The sequence below is a fragment of the Oncorhynchus tshawytscha genome, linkage group LG06, assembly GCF_018296145.1.
Source record: "Oncorhynchus tshawytscha isolate Ot180627B linkage group LG06, Otsh_v2.0, whole genome shotgun sequence".
Lineage (NCBI taxonomy): Eukaryota > Metazoa > Chordata > Actinopteri > Salmoniformes > Salmonidae > Oncorhynchus > Oncorhynchus tshawytscha.
Window position 1 is genome coordinate 47,187,040 of NC_056434.1, and position 24,112 is coordinate 47,211,151.

Below are 24,112 nucleotides of genomic sequence, written 5' to 3' on the forward strand. Positions count from 1 at the left end.
TTTAGATGCCTTTTGGCAAACTCCAAGCGGGCTGCCTTTTACTGAGGAGTGGCATCCGTCTGGTCACTCTACCATACAGGCCTGATTGGTGAAGTGCTGCAGAGATGACTGTCCTTCTGGATGGTTCTCCCATCTCCACAGAGGAACTCTGGAGCTCTGTCAGAGTGACCATCGGGTTCTCGGTCACCTCCCTGACCAAGGCCCTTCTCCCCCGATTGCTCAGTTTGGCCGAGCAGCCAGCTCTAGGAAGAGTCTTGGTGGTTCCAACCTTCTTCCATTTAAGAATGATGGAGGCCACATTGTTCTTGGGGACCTTCAATGCTGCAGAAATGTTTTGGTACCCTTCCCCAGATCTGTGCCTCGACACAACCCTGTCTCAGAGCTCTACGGAGAATTCCTTCAACCTTGTGGCTTGGTTTTTGCTCTGACATGCACTGTCAACTGTATATAAACAGGCGTTTGACTTTCCAAATCATGTCCAACCAATTGAATTTACAAATGGTGGACTCCGTTCAAGTTGTAGAAACATCAATGATGATCGATGGAAACAGGATGCCCCTGAGCTCAATTTCGAGTCTCATAGCAAACGGTCTGAATACAGTATAGAGAGGAAGGCCACCGACCCACCTGTAAGAAGCTGACAGCGATGAGGAAGAGGCAGTAGGAGCTGATTCCTCCTGTAAACACTTCATTCATGTCTCTTTGTAATAAGAACTGTTTCAGGACCAGCACCAGGTATGGAAGCACAGGATATTTCTGAGGAGAGAGCGAGGGAGAGAGAACATTAGAACAACAGTTCAAACTAGGAGAATTGTGCTCGAATGCAGATATGAGCTCAAATACGTACGTACACACGTATGCGTGTGCAAGCACACACACTGGGAGCATTGTACCTTTTTATAATCTTTAATGAGGGCAGCAGCTTTGACAGCATTCTTCATGTTGAAACTGATGTCAACTTTGACCTCCGTGAGAGAGTCTGTCAGTTTGATGATTGGCACCTGAAGACAAGGAGAGATCAGATTTGACAGGCATACAGACACGGAATAATTACCAAGTTCACAACATACACACACACACACACACTTAACAGGCTTTCCTCCACAGACAGGACACAAAACACCAACCGTGGCCTTGTCCAGCACTTTGACAGAATTCTCCTCCACCACTTTGTGTTTCCTCAGGGCCTCTTCTAACCTCCACAGAGGGAGGCTGTCTCCTTCCCTGAACTTCCCAAACACCACCAGGTCAATATCACTGCAACACAAAAAATCAAATTATCACAAACTCATGCCATGGTAGAATATAACAGTTATATAACAGTTAGGTAGAATATAACAGTTAGTTAACTTTTCAAATGACTTGAAATGGAAGGACAGCTTACCTGGTAGGTAGATAGAGACCTGTGCTGAAACTCCCAAATACCTGAACCTGCAAAGCATTGTTCACAGCATTAGTAAATTAGATTGTGACATTGCATATAAAACTCCATGACAGCAACTAGGGATGTGCATCTCTCCTTCCAAGCACGAATCGATATGCATCTAGATACATGGGCTCCGATACAAGAACGAGTTTGAAACAATTCGATTTGATCGGTGGAGCGAATTGATGCCATTCGGTTTGATACGATGCACTAACAATTGCTGCATTAACACGTTCATTTTACATTCTAAATTAATATCTGATGCTGATGGAGCTCAGCTGGATCTGTCTGAGCTCAGTGTGTGTGTGTGTGTGTGTGACAGAGAATGACGTAGTGTGTGAGCTGAGCGATAGGGCAGAATGTGAATCTGATTAGGTTGGGCAATTTGTTTTTGTCCTCAAACTTATCGGAAATCCTAATGCACCACTGATTAATTTGTCATATAGCAGATTAACCATTTCCTGCCCAGCGGAATGTTCTATATTTTGCTGGACCATGACCTTGGTGTGCATAAATTAGAATAATTTGCTGGGGTCAAACATTTATAGTAAAACGTGTTACAAATTCTCAAAGCTGAAAAACATTTATTTCAAATGGTATGATATACAATAGCACCACCTCAATCAAACTTTAAATCAGTCAAGAAAAAACACCTGTGAAAATGTGCATCTTACACAAAAATCAATGCTTTTCTCCAAAACAACTGCAATTTACAAAATTCTCTCATGGCGATCGAGGAAAAACTTGGCGAAATTTGAGTCTTCCTTATTTTGTAAGGATTGATCCGAAATAAAAATCAAAATACATTTTACTGTGAATGGTTTACCGACGTTTTAGTGACCAATGGTATTTTTTCTCAAATTCTATAGAATGTCCTGTGATCAGACACTTTCTTATGTGGATAGTATGTTAAACACATACAGTTGAAGTCAGAAGTTTACATACACCTTAGACAAATACATTTAAACTCAGTTTTTCACAATTCCTGACATTTAATCCTGGTCAAAATTCCATGTCTTAGGTCAGTTTTGGATCACCACTTTATTTTAAGAAAATGAAATGTCAGAATAATAGTAGAGAGAGTGATTAATTTCAGCTTTTATTTCTTTCATCACATTCCCAGTGGGTCAGAAGTTTACATACACTCAATTAGTATTTGGTAGCATTGCCTTTCAATTGTTTTACTTGGGTCAAACGTTTAGGGTAGCCTTACACCAGCCTCCCACAATAAGTTGGGTGAATTAAGCCCATTCCTCCTGACAGAGCTGGTGTAACTGAGTCAGGTTTGTAGGCCTCCTTGCTCACACACACTTTTTCAGTTCTACCCACACATTTTCTATGGGATTGAGGTCAGGGCTTTATGATGGCCACTCCAATACCTTGACTTTGTTGTCCTTAAGCCATTTTGCCACAACTTTGGAAGTATGCTTGGGTTCGATGTCCACTTGGAAGACCCATTTGCGACCAAGCTTTAACATCCTGACTGATGTCTTGAGATGTTGTTTCAATATATCCACGTAATCTTCCTGCCTCATGATGCCATCTATTTTGTGAAGCACCCCCACAACATGTCGATATAGGACTCGTTTAACTCTGGATAGATACTTTTGTACCCGTTTCCTCAGCATCTTCACAAGATCCTTTGCTGTTCTGGGATTGATTTGCACTTTTCGCACCAAAGTAAGTTAATCTCTAGGATACAGAACACATCTCCTTCCTGAGCGGTATGACGGATGCATGATCCCGTGGTGTTTATACTTGCGTACTATTGTTTGTACAGATGAACAGGGTACCTTCAGACATTTGGAAATTGCTCCCAAAGATTAACCAGACTTGTGGAGGTCTACAAAAAAATGTCAGAGGTCTTGGCTGATTTCTTTTGATTTTCCCATGATGTCAAGCAAAGAGGCACTGAGTTTGAAGGTAGGACTTGAAATACATCCACAGGTACACCTCCAATTGACTCAATTAGCCTATCAGAACCTTCTAAAGCCATGACATTTTCTGGAATTTTCCAAGCTGTTTAAAGGCACAGTCAAATTAGTGTATGTAAACTTCTGACCCACTGGAATTGTGATAGATTATTTAACTTATAATTCACTGTGTCTGTAAACAATTGTTGGAATAATTACTTGTTTCATGCACAAAGTAGATGTCCTAACCAACTTGCCAAAGCTATAGTTTGTTAACAAGAAATTTGTGGAGTGGTTGAAAAACAAGTTTTAATGACTCCAACCCGAGTACGTAAACTTCCGACTTCAACTGTATCTGCACCAAAAACTACAACTAGCATTTAGTCTTACATATGATAAGAAAAGACAAAACAAGTGATATAATATTCATAAAACAAGAACTTTATTGAAAGAATAATCTTAGCGGAATACATTATCTCATTCAAACCTGAAAATGAAGCCATTTAAAACCGCTATCATAATCATAACACAACATTCATTTCAGGGCTACTTTCATCAGAATTGAACTGGAATGACAAAATATGAACAAATAAGGCATTTTACAATAATTATTAGCTTTTACAACTTCCATTTCTACATTCAACTAGCATTTAATCTATTACACAAATAATCAGTACAGGAACAATTCCAAAAGCGCAACATTATTTTACACTCATTACAATTTACAAGTCCTTTACATCCCCAAGCCATTAGAATCATGAATGAAACATAAAGGGAGGCTGGCATGCAGGATGTCTCAGAAAAGAAAGGGAAAACATCCAAGGAAGAAAGGACATGCAGGAAAAGGAAACATGCAAGAGAGGCAAAATTACTAGTGAACATCTGGGCTACATCCGAGTCCCTTTACTAGTGAACATCTGGGCTACATCAGAGTCCCCTTACTAGTGCCTATTTCTGCTATGAGTCTAAATCAGATGAGTGCCATAACCTAAAACAACGTTGGTCCTCCACGATGCAAAATCATATGCCACACAAACAAACCGGGTCCTGTTCTCTTTTATCTTTCCTGTGACACAGGAAACACAGCCAGCAATTTATAGAGGGCGCCTGTAGACTGGGCACGTGCTGTGTGTGAAAAGATGAGCTTACAGTTTTCACAGACAAAGGTCTGTCAAAAGATACCGGTCATTAACACAATTACCTCCTAACTGATGAGAAAGCGTCTCTGAATGTAATCTGGCAGTAACCAATTTGCTCATTTGCCTTGCCAGGTGCTGCGTGATTACGCTACCATTCCTGGAACAAAAGTTAACTGTTGATGACTGCAATATCAACACAGTGGGGGGTGGGGGGTGTTTCCCACCACTTCTGGGTATTCTGCAAAACAATGGAGGAGTTGATCAACGGATCAAATTTGAACGTATCAAACCGGTCAACCCCACCCATATGTCTGTTGTAATCGTGGATTACAGGAGGCTGGCGGACCACCTTCCTATACTTGACTGGAATCATTTGCATTGGGAAAAATTGGGAAGGCAACTAACAGTACGTGTGTCTCTCTACTGCATGGCAAATACATTGCCCCCTATCCTACGCCAACACATATCCCCATATGTAAACGTTTAAATCCTGAAGTGTAGCCTGTGTCAGATGAAGCAATGACCCATCATTTAAATTCCAGTTCTAGTTGGCCACCCTTTCAAATACTGCTTGAATCCTGATCGCCCCTTTGATTTGAACATGCACTCATCTAGGTCTACACTTCTCTTTGGCTGATACAGCTTTTTACAGGTCTGTTTCAGGTGGTCCAGGAAGGACCGCAGTTTTCGAAGCATATCTGCATTATCCTCAGTGGCAGGATCCACAACGTGTAAAGCAGCCAACAGAGCTTTGAAAAGATTACGCAACATTAAAGCTCTAGCCCAAGAGAGCCCTGAAGAGACTTTGCACCCCAGTACCGATGAAGGTCCGGCAGTTCGGTAAATCCCATGTAAATGAGCAGTCCAAGAAACCGGTAGAATACTGTAGGTGTAACCTCAAGCCATGCTTTGACGGAATCACCCCCAAAACAAGACCCCAACCTTGACTATTTGGGAACCCACAAACCACCACCACCAACGCCTGCATGAAAAACAACAAAAAGAAGTCTCTCCCTTAGTCTTTCCTGAGCCGTCGACCGAACTGCCTGACGTACACTGCCAAGACTTAAACCTGCTGGATGTTCAGGCCTGAAAGAGATGGACTCCGGTGCCTGTGTATCAACACCACCATAGGACTGAAACATGCTATCGGGCAAGACAGAGCATTTACGCTAACGGGAAGTGGAGCACGAACAGAAAGACAAGACGAGAGAAAATAAATTAATTGTTAGTATGCTCAATAATATATTAATAAAAAATAAAATAAAATAGTCCTTTAGATAGATTTATCAGGCGCGATAATAGATAACAATAACACATCTATAGTTACCTTCCAGTTGAAGAGCTTGGCTGAGAGGCCTCAGCTGGTGGCTCCACTTCCTCTGGCTCCTTGATCTCATTCTCTTCAGCCTCGTCTTCTCCGAGTAGCTCAGCATCATAGGGTATCTTCCTTTAAGAAGGCCATGTCTTCATTGTCGTCCTCATCCTACAGGACTTGCGCGGCAATGACCCGCAGCTCATTTGCCATCAGTGTCCTCCTCATAGACAGGGACTGCATTATTCGATGGTACTGGTCCCCTTTGTCCATTTCTAAAACTCAAAGACAAACAAGGAAAATGTACATTTCAAATGTAAAATCAGTGACAACCCCGCCGAAGAATAGCTTAAGATAGACAAAGTTATATTCAGAATACACTTCAGTACATAAAAATGGTAATCATGAATGAAAGTGATTAGTGTATCCACACGTTATCAAATCGCAAGGACAACTGGGAACTCAAATCATGACGTCAGTGATCTGCAGGTCGGAAAGCTAGAGTTCCTGAGTTGAAATTCCGAGTTGGATGACGGTTCAAAAATACTTTTCCCCAGTCGGTGCTCGTTTCTTCCCAGTTATCGTTGAACGAACTGAAGTCGGAAGTCAGAGATTAACAATTTCCCCAGTTGTTTTGAATGCGTCAAACGGCAATGGAAGGCAGGCTTCATCAGTACGTCACACACCACTTTGCAATGTGCAACGTTTGAAAATTGAATGTTTTAATACATATGAGGCAAACGTTCTGATCTGTTACAGACTCGTTGCTTTTTAAAGTTATTTTACTTAATGTACTGTAGCCTAGGCCTACAGGTTGTATGAATTTGGGATTACGTCCCACAACTGTCACATCCACATAGCATGATGCTGCCATCACCATAAGGATGGTGCCAGGTTTCCTCCAGACTAGAGCTGTGGCGGTCACAAAATTGTCAGCCGGTGATTGTCAAGCAAATAACTGCCAGCCTTACGGTAATTGACAAACACATTTAGCATCTTCTAGCTTCCACACAGTCTACAAGCCACTGATGCAAACCTTTGGAACATCAACATAAAAAGTCAAAAAAATCCATGTAATATAGCCTACACCGTCACAATAAATTCATTATTTTTTAGACCGGTCTAAAGAAGCATGATATGAAGAAAATGTAATCTTTTTCAGAACAGAAACGCATACTCTAAGTTGTCCTTATGTTAGGTCCTGATCTGGCTATGCCAAATGGCTGTGGGCTAAACTAGTTCATTTAGCAGACAAGATTTGCCTAGAATTCCAGGGCATTATTTTATAGTATGAAGAACACAATTGAACAAAGCTGATTAAATATAACATTTTTCTCCAAACGATTTGAGGGTGTGTGCACATGCAGCCATTCTGTGTTGAGCGGTTAAAATAGGTATTAATGTAACTGCAGTTCTATAAACGTTGGGCTATATGTTTTGATTTTTAATACAATGTAAGGCTGCATGATGCGACTAATGATTATCTGAAAAAAGTTGCTTGAAAGGCATGGGCTCTGCGCAGGCTCTACACACTTCATTCGTGGCCGTAATGCACACTAAAACCATCCATGCCTTGGCCCGGAGTGCTGCGTTGTGCCCTTCTCCCCGAGTGCTGCGCGCTCCTAAGCACCTCTCACTCACATGGCTCCCAATCACGTGATCGGGTCTTTCTCACAGGCTACAAGTGAAGACAGACACATCAGGGACGCAACTGCACGCACCCTTATCCAATTCAGAGGTTCATATTGAAAGAACTCTTCACATTTACTTTGTCAGACAACAAGATGTAGGCCTAATGAACAGCAAAACCACTAGCCTGTCAATCTACTATCCCGCATAGTACAAAAGTCAACCTATTCTATTCTGTGCGAGAAATAAATATTCCAAACACAGGTCTGGGACAGTTGTGGGATGCAATAGATCCCCAATTAATACAATCACTAGCAAAAAAATAATTTAAAATAATTACGCAATGTGGCTGACGCAACAGATCAGAACATTTAGCTTAAAATGTTGATAGGCTAAGAGTTTATTTCATCACATTATAAGTGCAGCAAAGCACACATTGCAGTAGGCTATAAGCGTGAATGTTTCATTAGCAGTAAAACACCATTATCAAAAGTGAACGCAAATGCGACAAGGCACATAATGCTTTTATAACAAAGGTGCATTTTTATGGTGACGATTAGCTTCCCCGAACTAAAAACTCGCACACTGCTTATGCATGCCAGTCTGCTTTACAAGGTTTTAGCCTAATGTGTTCCATTTTTAAAAGTTATTTGTGATAAGAACCTTATGAAATCATATAGGCCTATGGGCTAGGCTACAAGAGGTGTGCGACTATGATTCTGAAAAATGTGTAAAAAAAAAAAAAGTTCCTAATGCTGGGCATCATTCACAAGCGATAATATATCATTCACAAGCGATTGGCTAATATTGTCACCCATCAGACTGTTCTTTATTTAATCTCGTCTTTACATATACTACTTTATAGATATGTGTTTTGATTTGGAATGGACCATTATCATTTAATGTCAGCCAGGTAGGCTATACTCCTGTTGTAAAAATAAACAACGCGCTTAATATTAGGAAAGTTGAGAATGCCAGTACATACATACAGTGCCTTCGGAAAGCATTCAGACCCTTTGACTTTTTCCACACTTTGTTACGTTACAGCTTTATTCTAAACTGTAATAAATAAAAATAAATAATATTAATAAGTAATCTAGACATAATGACAAAGCGAACACAGGTTAAGAAAGTTTATCAAATGTATAAAAAAAAATAAAAAAACAGGAATACATTAACATAAGTAATCAGACCCTTTGCTATAAGACTCAAAATTGAACTCAGGTGCATCCCGTTTTCATTGACCATCCTGGAGATGTTTCTACAACTTGATTGGAGTAAACCTGTGGTAAATTCAATTGATTGGTCATAATTTGGTAAGCCACACACCTGTCTATATAAGGTCCCACTAGGTCTTCCTCTAGGTCTTCCTAGAGCTGGCCGCCCGGCCCACCTGAGCAGTCGTGGGAGAAGGGCCTTGTTCAGGGAGGTGACCAAGAACCCCATGGTCACTGACAGAGCTCCAGAGTTCCTCTGTAGAGATGGGAGAACCTTCCAGAAGGACAACCATCTTTGCAGCACTCCACCAATCAGGCCTTTATGGTAGAGTGTCCAGACGGAAGCCGCCACTCAGTAAAAAGGCACATGACAGCCTGCTTGGAGTTTGCCAAAAGGCACCTAAAGACTCTCAGACCATGAGAAACAAGATACTCTGGTCTGATGAATTCAAGCCTGAACTCTTTAGCCTGAATTACACGTGTCACGTCTAGAGGAAACCTGACACCATCTCTACGGTGAAGCATGGTAGTGGCCGTATCATGCTGTGGGGATGTTTGTCAGTGGCAGAGACTGGGAGACTAGTCAGGATCGGGGCAAAGATGAATGGAGCAAAGAACAGAGAGATCCTGGATGAAAACCTGCTCCAGAGCGCTCAATACCTCAGACTGGTAAACTTTCCAACAGGACAACGACCGTAAGCACACAGCCAAGATAACACAGAAGTGGCTTTGGGACAAGTCGCATCACATCCTTCAGTGGCCCAGCCAGAGTCCGGACTTGAACCCGATCATACATCTCTGGGAGAGACCTGAAAATAGCTGTGCAGCAATGCTCCCCATTCATCCTGACAGAGCTTGAGAGGATCTGCAGAGAACAATGGGATAAACTCACCAAATACAGGTGTGCCAAGCTTTTAGCGTCATACCCAAGAAGATGCTGTGATCTCTGCCAAAGATGCTTCAACAAAGTACTAAATAAAGGGTCTGAAAACGTATGTAAAATGTAGTGTTTTTTTCTCTTTCTAAATTAGCCAACATTTCTAAAAACTTGTTTTTGCTTTGTCATTATGGGGTATTGTGTGTAGATTGATGAGAAAAACAACAAGTTAATACATTTTAGAATAAGGCTGTAACGTAACAAAGTGTGGATAAAGTCAAGGGGTCTGAATACTTTCCGAAAACACTGTACATTCCTTCTCAGCACCCTTCTCTCGTTTGGCTGGCTAGCTACGGTCAAAATATAAAATCACTAGCCAGTTAACGTAAACTCACGTAAACCCGTACATCGCCTTGGTCCGTACAATTGCCCTTATTTTAGCGATTCAAAAACGTAATACTTCCAGATCAACTGTAATGTCAATACCATTGTGAAGCACAATTTCTCCCCTTTCCAACAGAATCAATTACATGACCGAAACGCTCCCCGTTTCTGCATAATTCAAGCAAGGCAATGAGCCCCGTCAGGTCTTTTTTTAAATGGTGGGTGGGGAAGCGAAACTAATGCGTGATAGTGAGAAGGAGAGATGTTGTGTGGGAAAATTCATTTTTTTCCACTCGATCTGTCCAACTTATCACCTTATCGCCTCTAAAATGTAAATAAAACACTATAAAGAGTTCATATAATATGTCATTACATATCTATTTGAAGTTTTGTATCGAATTTGAATCGGGTTGTTAGGGCGGTGCTAAAGTGATCTTAGAAGTAAACATCGGCTTTGAGAATGATGATCGCATGCAATGATGACTAAAAAAATGACTAGGTCTCCCCCTTACCCCAGTCACTGTCCATTTCTTGTTTTTAAAGGATGATAGAAGTGCTACATCAGGTGAAGAGAGATTGTAAGACAGAAATAGTTGCTTTATGCGTTCTGTACGTTACGACATGACACGTCAAGATGTAATGGAGGGTCAGTTTTCTCAACTTTTCTCCAATACTATAGAGCCATTACCATGTCGATCAATGCTTGAATAGAAACCTAGTTCACACCCCCGATTTTGACGTCAACACAGTCGCTACAGTCCCATTAGTTTTCTTTGTAGCCTCGTTTGAATGTTGCAGTTGCGCACATTTGTACGGAATGGGGTGAGTTTACGTTAGTTAAGCTCTAATACCTAATGAGAAATGCATTTTATTTTGTACAGTTATCAAAGAAAACATGAACATCGAGAAGGCAAGAGGAGAGATAAATCAAGTACTGTTAGCATACCTTGCTTCATTCCATCTTGAGTGACCGACTAGACCAACACAGGCTAACTAGTCATCATAGTTATAGGTAGATGGCTAGTTTGCCACCTAGTTTATCTGAGGATATGTTTTAAAAGCTTTGATTCACTTAATAAAGCTTTTCATGTACTTCAAAAATTATGTCGTCATTGAGCAGATATGAACTTTTACCTCAGATAGAAATAGTCAACTCACTTTCAAGCGGATTTTACTTTTCAAGTCTACTCGGCTTGGTAGGTAGTTAGCTCACCAGGCGTCAAAAGTTAATTTTGCAGACGAACATCTTATCAATTGGAAAAAGTACTCTAAAATGCAAATATTATTATTACCAACATAAAACAAATTATATACAGTTTCTTACCTTGATATTGTTGTCCAAATCGGCATGGTGGCGCTGCCAAAGTTCATACCCTATCCGATTGAGTGGGGGAGAAACGTCTCCCTGCGCCAGCAGCGTCAAATGAGCCATTTTCGTGTTGAGTTTTACCTTGAGAGAAAGCCTAATTCCCACCCCTGAACCACTAAACCAATCATATATCGTTGATGCAGACATTGTAACCAATCAAAAGAGGGGTTTTATGTACACCTACTCATTCCAAGTTTTCATTATTTTTACTATTTTATACATTGCAGAATAATAGTGAAGACATCAAAACTATGAAATAACACATATGGAATCATGTAGTAACCAAAAAATTGTTAAACAAATAAAAATATATTTCAAATTTGAGATTCTTCAAATAGCCACCCTTTGCCTTGACAGTTTGGACACTCTTGGCATTCTCTCAACCAGCTTCATGAGGTAGTCACAAATTGCAGTTCAACTAACCTGCCTTGTTAAAAGTTCATTTGGAGAATTTCGTAGAGGTTAATGCGTTTGAGCCATTCAGTTGTGTTGTTACAAGGTAGGAGATAGTGTTTTATCCAATAGGGCTTTCTTCTGTACCTATGTCCACATTATGGCAAGAACAGAGCAAATAAGCAAAGAGAAACGACAGTCTATCACTATTTTAAGACATGAAGGTCAGTCAATGCGGAACATTTCAAGAACTTTGAAAGTTTCTTCAAGTGCAGTCGCAAAAACCATCAATCGCTATGATGAAACTGGCTCTCATGAGGACCGCCACATGAAAGGAAGACCCATTGTTACCTCTGCTACAGAGGAGAAGTTCATTAATTAGAGTTACCAGCCTCAGAAAAATCGGCAATTAACTGCACCTCAGATTGCAGCCCAAATAAATGTTTCAGAGTTCAAGTAAGACACATCAACAGTTCAGAGGAGACTGCGTGAATCAGGGTGGCGTGAATCAGAAACCACTACTAAAGGAAACACGAGCAATGGATATTAGACCGGTGGAAATCTGTCCTTTGGTCTGATGAGTCCAAATCTGAGATTTTTGGTTCCAACCGCCGTGTCTTTGTGAGATGCAGAGTAAGTGAGAGGATGATCTCCGCATGTATGGTTCACACCTTGAAGCATGGAGGAGGATGTGTGATGGTGCTTTGCTGGTGACACAGATTTATTTAGAATTCAAGGCACACTTAACCAGCATATCTACCACAGCATTCTGCAGCGATATGCCATCCCATCTGGTTTGCTCTTAGTGGGACTATCATTTGTTTTTCAACAGGACAATGACCCAACACACCTCCAGGCTATGTAAGGGCTATTTGACCAAGAAGGAGAGTGATGGAGTGCTGCATCAGATGACCTGGCCTCCACAATCACCCAACCTCAATCAAATTAAGATTGTTTGGGGTGAGTTGGACCGCAGAGTGAGGGAAAAGAAGCCATATAAGTGCTCAGCATATGTGGGAACTCCTTCAAGACTGTTGGAAAAGCATTCTAGTCACTACACCCCCATGTGCCATGTCTCGAAATCTGCCGGCAGATTAATTAAAAGTATGTTTACATTGTAATACTTCTGACAGCCAACTTCCTACCTCTGCCAACAACTTCCGGACTTTATAGCACTCCAAGAAAGCATGACTTATTGAGTCATTCTTACTTTGATACTTAATACATGACTCTGCTGTTATGCTGTAGAATATTTATAATACATTCTATACATTAGGTTATACTGGATTAACATACATTTTCGCTAACTGTTATTTTGTTAGCTATGCACCAACTTTCCCTCCATCTTGTGCCAACAGTTTAAAATGTTGGGTTCCAATATTATCATTTTTTTATATTGTCATGGAAATGAATGTATTTCATGTTACTAAGTTTTGTACTACTTCTATGCCTTTAGTTTTCCATGTGGACCAATTTATTGGTGAATTCTGAAAAGCTATCCAAGGATTGTTCCATAAGGTTGTGTTTTTAGGGAGTGATATTGACAACCATCGGAAACATGTTTCCGATTTTTTTATGGACGGGCTAGAAAGGGTCAAATGTTTTGAGCTAGTAATATGTCAATATTTATCTTTAGAAATTAGCTATGAAAACATAGGTAATTAATACAACACAGCTTTGGATTTCACCAGTCTCAGAGCGAATGGTTTTGACCGTTTGGGACTTTGAGGAGAGCTGCTTGCTTCTCCCGTTCCGACCAGTCCTGCTTGCAAAAATGATTGCTGTCCTTGTTATGAAATTCCACCTTTACACGGTTCATGTAAACGTTACCAAATGCAATGAATCTTTAAAGCAGAACTACCAAAAATATTTTGTACGGTGAACCTGACAATTGAAAAGCCCCAATCAGCAGTTAGATGTGCAATCAGCAAGATGTGAGTTGTGTTCATTCCGGTAGTCTACACAGCTCTGCCGGTAAAACACAATTTTCCACAGCGCATTTGGTAACATTGGCCCAACAACTTACATGGGGTTGCCCCTCAATTAATAAAGCCTATTTTTAATATTACAAAAGCCATTTTTACAAACATCTGAATGCTGAAGGTGCCACACAGATGTAGCCTATAAATATAAAACAGGGATAGGGTAGGCCTTCTGCTCCTTGGTGCGAGCAGCTGCGTCTCCCGCACTGTGCGCACAGTTCTCATCTGACTTGTAGATTAATGTCATATGGTGTTAACATGCATAAAAATGTGATAGATTGAAGGAGAGGACGCATGAATTCAAATCACAACAGATTAAAGGTATTTCGTAATAAGGCAGAATTTTCTTTTTGTAAAACCTGGGATTCCTTAATGTTTTAATTGGTTTTCTTACCGATGCATGCTTCATTTGGATCGTTTTAGGCTCCCGCGGACCGATGCACTCGCATTTTAAAAACATTTGAACCGGGGACCAATGCGTTCTGGTGACTTGTTGCATCCCTAACAGCAACCATAAGCTACAACATTATCATACTGGTAACCAATGGTATCCAAATGTAAATCAGAATTACTACACCATTTCAAATCCAATAAATAACTGGACAAGGAAGTCAATGGTCAAGGGGGTTTACATGTTTTACGACAGTGAAAGGGATTGACTTACGTCAGCAGTGGGCCAAAGGTCCTTAATAACCCGCTCTATCCTCTCCACCACCTCCCTCCTCATCCTCTCCTCCTCCGGCCGTGGAGACATGTAGGCATAGAAATCCTGGATCTCCTCATGGAGCCTACAAAGTCAGACACACACACCGTGGTTAGAACACGTGTGAAATCCCTAAATAGTAATGCAGTCAGGGGTTCCCTGGCAAAGCCATGAAACTGAAAAAACAAACAACCTACAAACTTTTCATACGATTCATTCATTTAAATCTGTTTACATAAAGTCTGGAGCGTATTGAGAAACAGGTAGGCCAGACACCCATTACATTTGATAGGTTTCTGTTATAGCCAACTAATCCCGTAGCACTACAGTATGTAGCCTAGAAGTGGCCTTCAGTCTGTCAGTGTGCTATGAAGCCTGTGATTACAGAGCAGGGAGTTACTATAAATACACTCTAGTGGACACATATGCAACTATACTAAAAGAGCAGCAGTGCGTATTCCCAGGAGGACATGTAATGTGCGCCAGCCCAGCCAGCTGCTTTTAAATATGTCATCCAGAGTAATAAAGCACTTTAGAATAACCCTCTTCTGCATGGTGTACAAGAAACGGTTATCTGCTGCATTACGCTAGGCCGAGGGTCTCCAACCTTTTCTAGCATGAGAGCTACTTTATATTTCTTACAAATAGGCAGACTCTTATCCTTTCCCTTGCAACTCTTCCCCAGGTCCTTTGTGTACAAGAGAAAGTAGCACACTGTTGTTTTCTGTCAATATACCCGGTAAAATAAATGGTTAATAAACTAAGAATCTGAGATTTCCCCCACAAAATCTGTCATTTCTGTTTTTCACTTTCAAAATTACAATTGTTCATAAAGAAACAATGGAATTGGAATGTTGAGTCCATGTCAATGCTTAAATCACATCAACACACAATTTGTTTTACATCTGTTATTTTGTTTTCTTTGATTTGGCACTTTAATTGCATATCTAGCGAGTGAGTAATGTGTCAGTCTAGCGATGGTTCTGAACTGCTGCTGCTCATTTCATGACGAAGTTATCAAACAACAAATAACAGATACAAATGCTACACAGTGCCTTCGGAAAGTATTCAGACCCCTTGACTTTTTTCACTTTGTTACGTTACAGCCTTATTCTAAAATGTATTAAATTGTTTTTTCTCCTCATCAATCTGCACAAAATACCCCATAATGACAAAGCAAAAACATGTTGAGAAATGTTTGCCAATTTAGCCCCCCCCCCCCAAAAAAATATGAAATATACATTTACATAAGTACACGGACCCTTTACTCAGTACTCTGTTGAAGCACCTTTGGCAGCGATTACAGCATCAACTCTTCTTAGGTATGATGCTACAAGCTTGGTACACCTGTATTTGGGGAGTTTCTCTTCTCCGCAGATCCTCTCAAGCTCTGTCAGGTTGGATGGGGAGCATTGCTGCACAGCGATTTTCAGATCTCTCCAGAGATGTTCGATCGGGTTCAAGTCCGGACTTTGGCTGGGCCACTCAAAGACATTCAGAGACTTGTCCTGAAGCCATTCCTGCGTTGTCTTGGCTGTGTGCTTACGGTCATTGTCCTGTTGGAAGATGAACCTTTGCTCCAGTCTGAGGGCTCTGGAGCAGGTTTTTAATCAAGGATCTCTCTATACTTTACTCCATTCATCTTTCCCTCGACCCTGACTAGTCTCCCAGGCTCTGCCGCTGAAAAACATCCCCACAGCATGATGTTGCCAACACCATGCTTCACCGTAGGGATGGTGCAAGGTTTCCTCCAGACGTGACGCTTGGAATTCAGGCCAAAGAGTTCATTCTTGGATTCATCAGACCAAAGAATCCTGTTTCTCATGGTGCGAGAGTCTTTAGATGCTGTCATGTGCCTTTTACCGAGGAGTGGCTTCCGTCTGGCCACTCTTCCATAAAGGCCTGATTGGTGGAGTGCTGCAGAGATGGTTGTCCTTCTGGAAGGTTCTCCCATCTCATCAGAGGAATTCTGGATCCCTGTCAGAGTGACTGTTATGGATACAGGTATACCTGTGTGTGTGTGTGTGTGTGTGTGTATATATTTCTTTTCTCACCTTCTCCCCTCCTCACAGGTGGCAATCATCATTCCCCAATCAGTCATCAATCAGTCGCTAATCAGAAGACACCTCCTCCTGTTTTCATTACCCTATCACATTCCCTTTCCCTTGGTTTAAAAACCCATTCAGTTGTTTCCTCAAGAGCTCAATCTCTCTGTCAATGCCATCTGTCTGTAGATCTCGTTTGGTTTTTTACATCTACATGTCACTTTGTCCCCACCTGTGAGTATTGGTTTTGTAGTAGTGTGTGTTTGACGGTGGGAAAAGTCGCCCATGGGCATACATTACCCGTAGGAATACTTTGTATAAAAATACTAGTTAGAACTGTGATGACCACCAACTGTATTTCTGGTTAGTTAGTTAGCCGTTGGTGAAGTAGGCTAGTCTAGCTTGGGGGTGTTTTTGGATACTTATTATTCCTTCAACGACGGCCAAGGAACAGTGGGTTAACTGCCTGTTCAGGGGCAGAATGACAGATTTGTAGGTCCAGCTCAGCCCCTTTTCCTGCTCCCCCCATTACCGTGTGTTTTCAAATAAACCATGAGTGTTTGACGGTCATTTATTTGTCTGTGGTTATTTCGTTCTCACTCTTTTTCACTATTATAATTTGCATGAGTCATGTTACGGGTCTCGTTACCATCCCCCCCTAGATTGTCAGGCCAAAAGGGATTCGTAACAGTGACCATCGCATCCTTGGTTACCTCCCTGACTAACGCCCTTCTCCCCCGATTACGCAGTTTGGATGGGCGGCCATTTCTAGGAAGAGTCTTGGTGGTGCCAATCTTTTTCAATTTAAAAATGGAGGCCACTGTGTTCTTGAGGACATTCAATGCCGCAGATATGTTTTTGGTACCCTTCCCAGATATGTGCCGAGAGACAATCTTGTCTGAGCTCTACGCACAATTCCATCGACCTCATGGCTTGGTTTTTGCTCTAACATGCACTGTCAACTGTGGGACCTTACATAGACAGGTGTGTGCCTTTCCAAATCATGTCCAATCAATTGAATTTACCACAGGTGGACTCCCATCAAGTTGTAGAAACATCAAGGATGATCAATGGAAACAGGATGCACCTGAGCTCAATTGAGTCTCATAGCAAAGGGTCCGAATACTTATGTAAATAAGGTATCTGTATTTGATGTTTAATAGATTTGTAAAAATGTCTAAAGCTGTTTTGCCCTTGCCATTATGGGGTAGTGTGTGTAGATTGCAGTATTTTTTTAATATCCATTTTAGAACAAGGCTGTAACGTAACAATTTGGAAAAAGTCAAGGGGTCTGAATACTTTCTGAAGGCATTATACTTACTTTTGGTCATGTAGTGCATATGAGTATGTGTAAACCTGCTCGTCAAACATATTCCAAAATCATGGGCATTAATACCCAATCAACCCGGTGGGTTCAGGCCTATTACGTTTGAGACTCTGCATCGACTTGGAATGCTTCATACAGGCTGAGCTCTTCCCGAGTATGGCAGAATCATATTACTCTTGGTTCTGACTAATGGTACTCGGGCCAAGTCCACATCAGCATATCTGGCAGAATTAACATTTTCAATAGTAGGGCCATATGAGGTTTTTATTCGGCAGGTGATGAAAGAACAAAAACAAATTAATGTAATAATCTCATGTTGAATTTGCTAGCAAATGTTCAGCCTATAGGCTATCAGATGGAGAAGGCCCCTAGAGAATCTATGATATAAATAAATGAGATTTTACTACAGATGTTTTTTGGAACCCCACTCACACTAATTCTATTAATTTCAGTCATTCAGCCAACGCTGCCCTAATATGAAATGGCATTGACAATTTTTATGCATATGGTGGAGGCCACGTTAATTATAGGACGACTTGGGATACATGATACACAACAGACATCGCATCAGTGTCGTAGGCTATAACCTATTTTTCTATGGACGGCCCATCTGTAAATGCTGATACATCCTGACAAAATACACCATATGAGTGGACTAGTTTCACTTTCTGGACCTTGTAAACGGTCGAGAATAAACCCATAACTGATCCAAATGGTTGTATAAAATCAGGGCTTTATTTCGGCATGAAACACAAAAAGGACATGTAAGCGGTTATTCAAAATTAGCCTACATCACTGCAGTTTACAGCCTAGACAAATTGTGTACTAACAATAATACATTCCTCATTACACTGGGTTGTTGTAGCCTAGGATGTAGAATAATTGTTTTTAAAAAATTTAAAAAGTAGGCCAAAATCTTCCATTTGATAATCTGTTACCTTGGCTGAAAGAGTGATGGACCCTACAACCATGCATGTTGAATTACCGCAAATTACTGTAGTCTATAGCCTATTAAAATAGCCAAATAAATAACGACCATAACAGTCAATGGGGGAAAAAAATCATGGCTTTCGAAACATCATGATTGTGGGTTCACTTCCCGGGGCCATGAACGCATGCATACTGTCGCTTTGGATAAAAGCGTCTGCTTAATGTCACATGTATTATTTTTGCACACCTCGTGTGAGATATCAAACAATTTCCTGCATGGATCTTTTGACAGTAGTTATGGGTTGCCTGCGCTTTCTGAGAAGACAGAACAAAATAACTATCACCAAATGTGTAACTTTGACAGTGTTTCTTTGTCATAACCCAAGTTTGCATGCCACATTTTTGCTGAACCTGAACATAGACAAAGTTTAATTCAAGATTGAGACCTCACATCACCAAGTCAACAATAGGCTACTATTTCCTGTCTGTTTTACAAATCTATGATTGTAATTTTCAACATAGCAAATAGCAGCATACATGTATCGTCAATTACCCTCATCAATGCTTTCTGAAGTATCCTTAATAAGGAACTAGCATTACCTCTAAAGGAACCAAAAACACACGATACAGCAACGGTGGCCTCCGCTGCTTGAGCCGTCTGCCTTGCAGCTCAAGCCTGCCAAGCCAGCCAGAAAAGATACCAAAAAGTTAAAAATAGGTCATTGTAGCTATTGTATTTGTAGCAGTGTATTTCGTTGCTGTCGCTAATTAGTTTGTGACATTGTAGCTAGCTTAATTTCTGGACTGGTCATGGTTGTCAAAGTTTCTTGGTTAATGTTAGCCAACTAGCTTGCTTAGCTAACTGTTAGAGCAGAGCGAGCTAGCTAAGGCAATATGTTTAGGGTCTAGCCGATGTGATATTAGGTAGCTAATTAAGCTAGCTAGTGTTTTTATTTGTAAAACATTGGTAGTCTAGCTAAGACTAGGAAAGCACATGATCTACATAGCTAGCTAACAGTGACAGTTAGCTAGCTATCATTTGCTTGCTAGCTAGTTAGCTAGCTAACTAGGTCCAGTGAGTTAAAGGACTTGCGCGACCCCAACTGGCAAAAACACGCCAAGATTCAATGAGAAGTTTATTTAGTTTCATGTGTACTATGGCAGCTAAACGCTGAATTACAGTACCACATAAAATACATGTATACATATTTATTTTTATATGGTCCTGATGGTTCTGTGTAACATTTGCTACCTGAATTACTTGGAATTAGCTACTGTTGTTGACTAACCCCACTCCATACAAATTTGCGCAACCACGGCATTCAAAAGAGACTGTAATAAAAACTAATGGGACTGTAGCGACCGTGTTGGCATCAAAATCTGGGGTGTGAACTACGTTTCTATTCAAGCATTGATTGAAATCTAATGGCGCGATAGTATTGGAGAAAAGTTGGAGAAAATAAACCCACCCCTCCGACGCTGTACGTTAAATTGTGTAGTGTCATGACGTAACGTACAGCACGCATAATGCAACTCATTCTGTGTTGTACAGCCTCTCTCCATCAGGTGTTGCACTTCTCTCGCAGTTTAAAAATAAGAAAAGGGACAGGTGGGATACCTAGTCAATTGTACAACTGAATGCATACATTTCTTGTGTCATCACTGCAAGCCATCATGACTCAAAAGCCGCTGTTAACTTCTGAAGACAACTTTAGCACCGCCCTAAAAACCTGATTCAAATTCAACACAAACCTTCAAAAACAGTTGAAGTCGGAAGTTTACATACACGTAGGTTGCAGTCATTAAAACTCATTTTTCAACCACTCCACAAGTATCTTGTTAACAAACTACAGTTTTGGCAAGTCGGCTAGGACATCTACTTTGTGCATGACACAAGTCATTTTCCCAACAATTGTTTACATACAGATTTCACTTAATCACAATTCCAGTGGGCCAGAAGTTTATATACACTAAGTTGACTGTGCCTTTAACCTCTAGGGTAGGATGCCACCTCCGGATGAAAAGTGTGCCCAAAGTAAACTGCCTGCTACTCAGGCCCAGAAGCTAGGATATGCATATAGTAGATTTGGATAGAAAACACTCAAGCTTCTAAAACTGTTAAAAATCATGTCTGAGTATAACAGAACTGAAATGGCAGGCGAAAACCTGAGAAATCCCACTTCCTGGATGGATTTATGTTTGTAGATTTCCATTGACTGCCTATACAGATTCCATTGACTTAGGACTCAAATTGCACTTCCTATGGCTTCCACTAGATGTCAACAGTCTTTAGAAATTGTTTCACACTTGTATTCTGAAAAATGAGGGAGTAAGACCACTCTGAATGAGCGGACACCGCAGTGTCCCAGAGGTTTTTCCCATGCGTGTGACCAAGAGCGCGCTTTTCTTGTTTTCCTGTTATATTGACAAAGCTTTTGTCCGGTTGAAATATTATTGATTATTATGACTAAAAACAACCTGATGATTGAATATAAACAACATTTGACATGTTTCTACGAACTTTACTGATAGTTTTCAGATTTTACGTCTGCCTTTGAGCCTGTGGATTACTGAACAAAACGCACAAACAAAACGGAGGTTTCTGGATATAAAGAGGGACTTTATCAAACAAAACAAACATTTATTGAGCAAATGGGAGTCTTGTGAGTGCAACCATATGAAGATCAAAGCTAAGTGATTAATTTTATCGCTATTTCTTGTGTAACTCCTCTACTTGGGTAACTCCTCTACTTGGCTGGTAACTGTTTGTAATGATTTGTCTGCTGGGCGCTGTTCTCAGATAATCACATGGTATGCTTTCGCCATAAAGTATTTTTGAAATCTGACACAGTGGTTGGATTAACAAGAAGTTCATCTTTAAACCGATGTATAACACTTGCATGTTTTATACATTTCTATGAGGATTTCTGTTTTTGAACTTGGCGCTCTGCAATTTCACTGGATGTTGGGCAGGTGGGACGCTACAATCCACACCCCCTAGAGAAGTTAAACAGCTTGGAAAACTCCAGAAAATGTTGTCATGGCGGAGCTCATCACCTTCTTCAATCATGCAGAGACGGGCAGCATGATGGTCTCGTCAATGATTGTGCTTTACAATGGTATTCATATTACAGTTGACCTGGAAGTATTACATTTTTGGGACGCTAAAATAAGGTCCATTGTACGTTACAGCACGATGTACAGAAGTGCGTTAGCTTCCAGTAGTGGTCGACCACACAGCCTCTCTGACAGACTGTCTCCACCTTCCACCACCATGCACCAAATACTCACTGTTCACAGGCAGAAACTTGTGACAACAGTTATCACTCATAATAACAGTATTTGTTGAACAATAATTAGTTCATCCATTCTGGTTTACGATACATTTTAACTTGCCACTAATAATAACTAATTATAATGTAAAACAACATTCTATAGGTTGAATGACGAGTGTTTCCAGCTGACCCCCTTCATCACTTGAACCCCAGGTAAAGTGATGTGCTCTACAATACATGTCATCTTGTTTGTCTTCCTGCCAGTAGACTGTCTCTCCACCCTCAGCCTCTCTGATGGACTCTCTCTACCTTCCACCACCGTGCGCCAAAAATACTCAAAATGTGAATCCGAAGGCTGGCACCCTGAGCTGGTGTGGCTGGACAGTAAAGGAGTCAATCTCAAATGTGAAAACTGTTCAAGGGTGTGTAGACTTTCCCTAGGCACTGTATACCCATTGATTCTTGAAGAAGATAAGTTATGTTGAGCTTAGTTGAACTGTTCTTCCCCATCAGAACCAAACATAAACCTGTTTATCTGAAAACATGGTTAAAACTATCATTTGTATATAATGGTTAGCCAGTCCTTGCATCCATAGCTCCTACATGTTTATGGTCAGTGCTATCTGGAATCCTTGGGACGTCCCTACCCTAATTCATAACCCTAACCATTTTAAAATGTCAACTTCAATGGGGTAGGGAAGTCCCAAGGATTCTGAATGGCACGGACCATATGTTTATCACCTGAGAGCTTTAACCATGCATACTGGGCAAGGGGACACAAGACAAGAGAATGGTGTGAGAGACAGTGGCCTGACCATAGAATTAGGATACTATTATAACATAGTCTGACAATAGTCTGACAATAGATCACAGAGAACAATTATTTTCAGAGGGAAATTGATCCGAGGCCTTTGTGGCCCATGGGCCGCCAGTTGCCCATCCCCGACCTAGAGTCCTGAAATTCTGTGCATCGGTCCCTGTTCTCACAAGGAACAAATGTGCCTCACGGACCCTCAAAGTATGCCATGATGGATTTTCCACCATTTTGAATTTGAAAAACACTTAAATGACATCTCTTCCGGAATCACAGGGCCGATCTGGATGAAACTTGACCAAGGTCTTTCAACTCAATATTTTCCACGCTAGTATGTCAAAACTGACCAATAAACATTTATGTGGGCGTGGTCTGGAACATAAACGCATACAAAATCAAACCCAGATACTTGTATTGTAACCAAACTTGGTACAAGTTCCAAACCCCGTCAAGATTCAACACATGCAAGCACATTCAGATTGAACACACGGTGGCGCTACAATAGGCACATAATACTTCTTTTCCACCATAATTTGCAAATAAATTCATTAAAAATCCTACAATGTGATTTTCTGGATTTTTTTTCTCATTTTGTCTGTCATAGTTGAAGTGTACTACCTATGATGAAAATTACAGGCCTCTCGTCTTTTTAAGTGGGAGAACATGCACAATTGGTGGCTGACTAAATACTTTTTTGCCCCACTGTATATCTCTTGATCTGTTTGACGCAGTTTTGAATTTTAAAACCTTGTTGGTTTTTGTGTTGATGTGCTTCCCATTTCAGGTCTAGATTGTGATTCCAAGGATGTTTGTGTGGAGTCAAAATTGGAGTAATTGTTGTAACTACTTTTTTTTCTATTATTCAAAAGATGCCATCAGGAGAAACACTGACATTCAAGGCTACAAGATGGAGAAGTTGGTCATAAAGTGACTGCAGCTTACACCAGACGGAGACGTAGGCAGGAAGGAGAGGACCGGACACAGCAAGGAAAGGGCAGATAAACCCAGAGAGACATACATACTAGAGGTCGACCGATTATGACTTTTCAACGGCAATTATTGGAAAACCAAAGAAATCCGATACCGATAAAAATTTACTAAAAATACATTTAAAAAACGGCCAATTTTCACATATACACACACACATATATATTTGTAATAATGACAATTACAATACTGAATTAACACTTATTTGAACTTAATATAATACATCAATAAAATCAATTTAGTCTCAAATAAATAATGAAACGTGTTCAATTTGGTTTAAATAATGCAAAAACAAAGTGTTGGAGAAGTAAAAGTGCAATATGTGCCATGTAAAAAAGCTAATGTTTAAGTTCCTTGCTCAGGAAATATGAAAGCTGGTGGTTCCTT

The 24,112-nt window shown here is 40.7% G+C and overlaps 1 protein-coding gene across 1 annotated transcript in view; it reads right to left on the minus strand.

Moving 5' to 3' along the window:
* The window catches only part of LOC112252635 (terminal nucleotidyltransferase 4B), a 51,806-nt gene that overhangs the window by 17,414 nt on the left and 10,280 nt on the right, over positions 1–24,112 (minus strand). Inside the window, exons 2-6 of the mRNA XM_024424063.1 lie at positions 14,309–14,432; positions 1,385–1,431; positions 1,128–1,257; positions 894–1,001; positions 628–756 (exon numbers count right to left, since the gene is read on the minus strand). Coding sequence (XP_024279831.1) covers positions 628–756; positions 894–1,001; positions 1,128–1,257; positions 1,385–1,431; positions 14,309–14,432 — 538 coding nt within the window. The remainder of the gene's footprint in view (positions 1–627; positions 757–893; positions 1,002–1,127; positions 1,258–1,384; positions 1,432–14,308; positions 14,433–24,112) is intronic.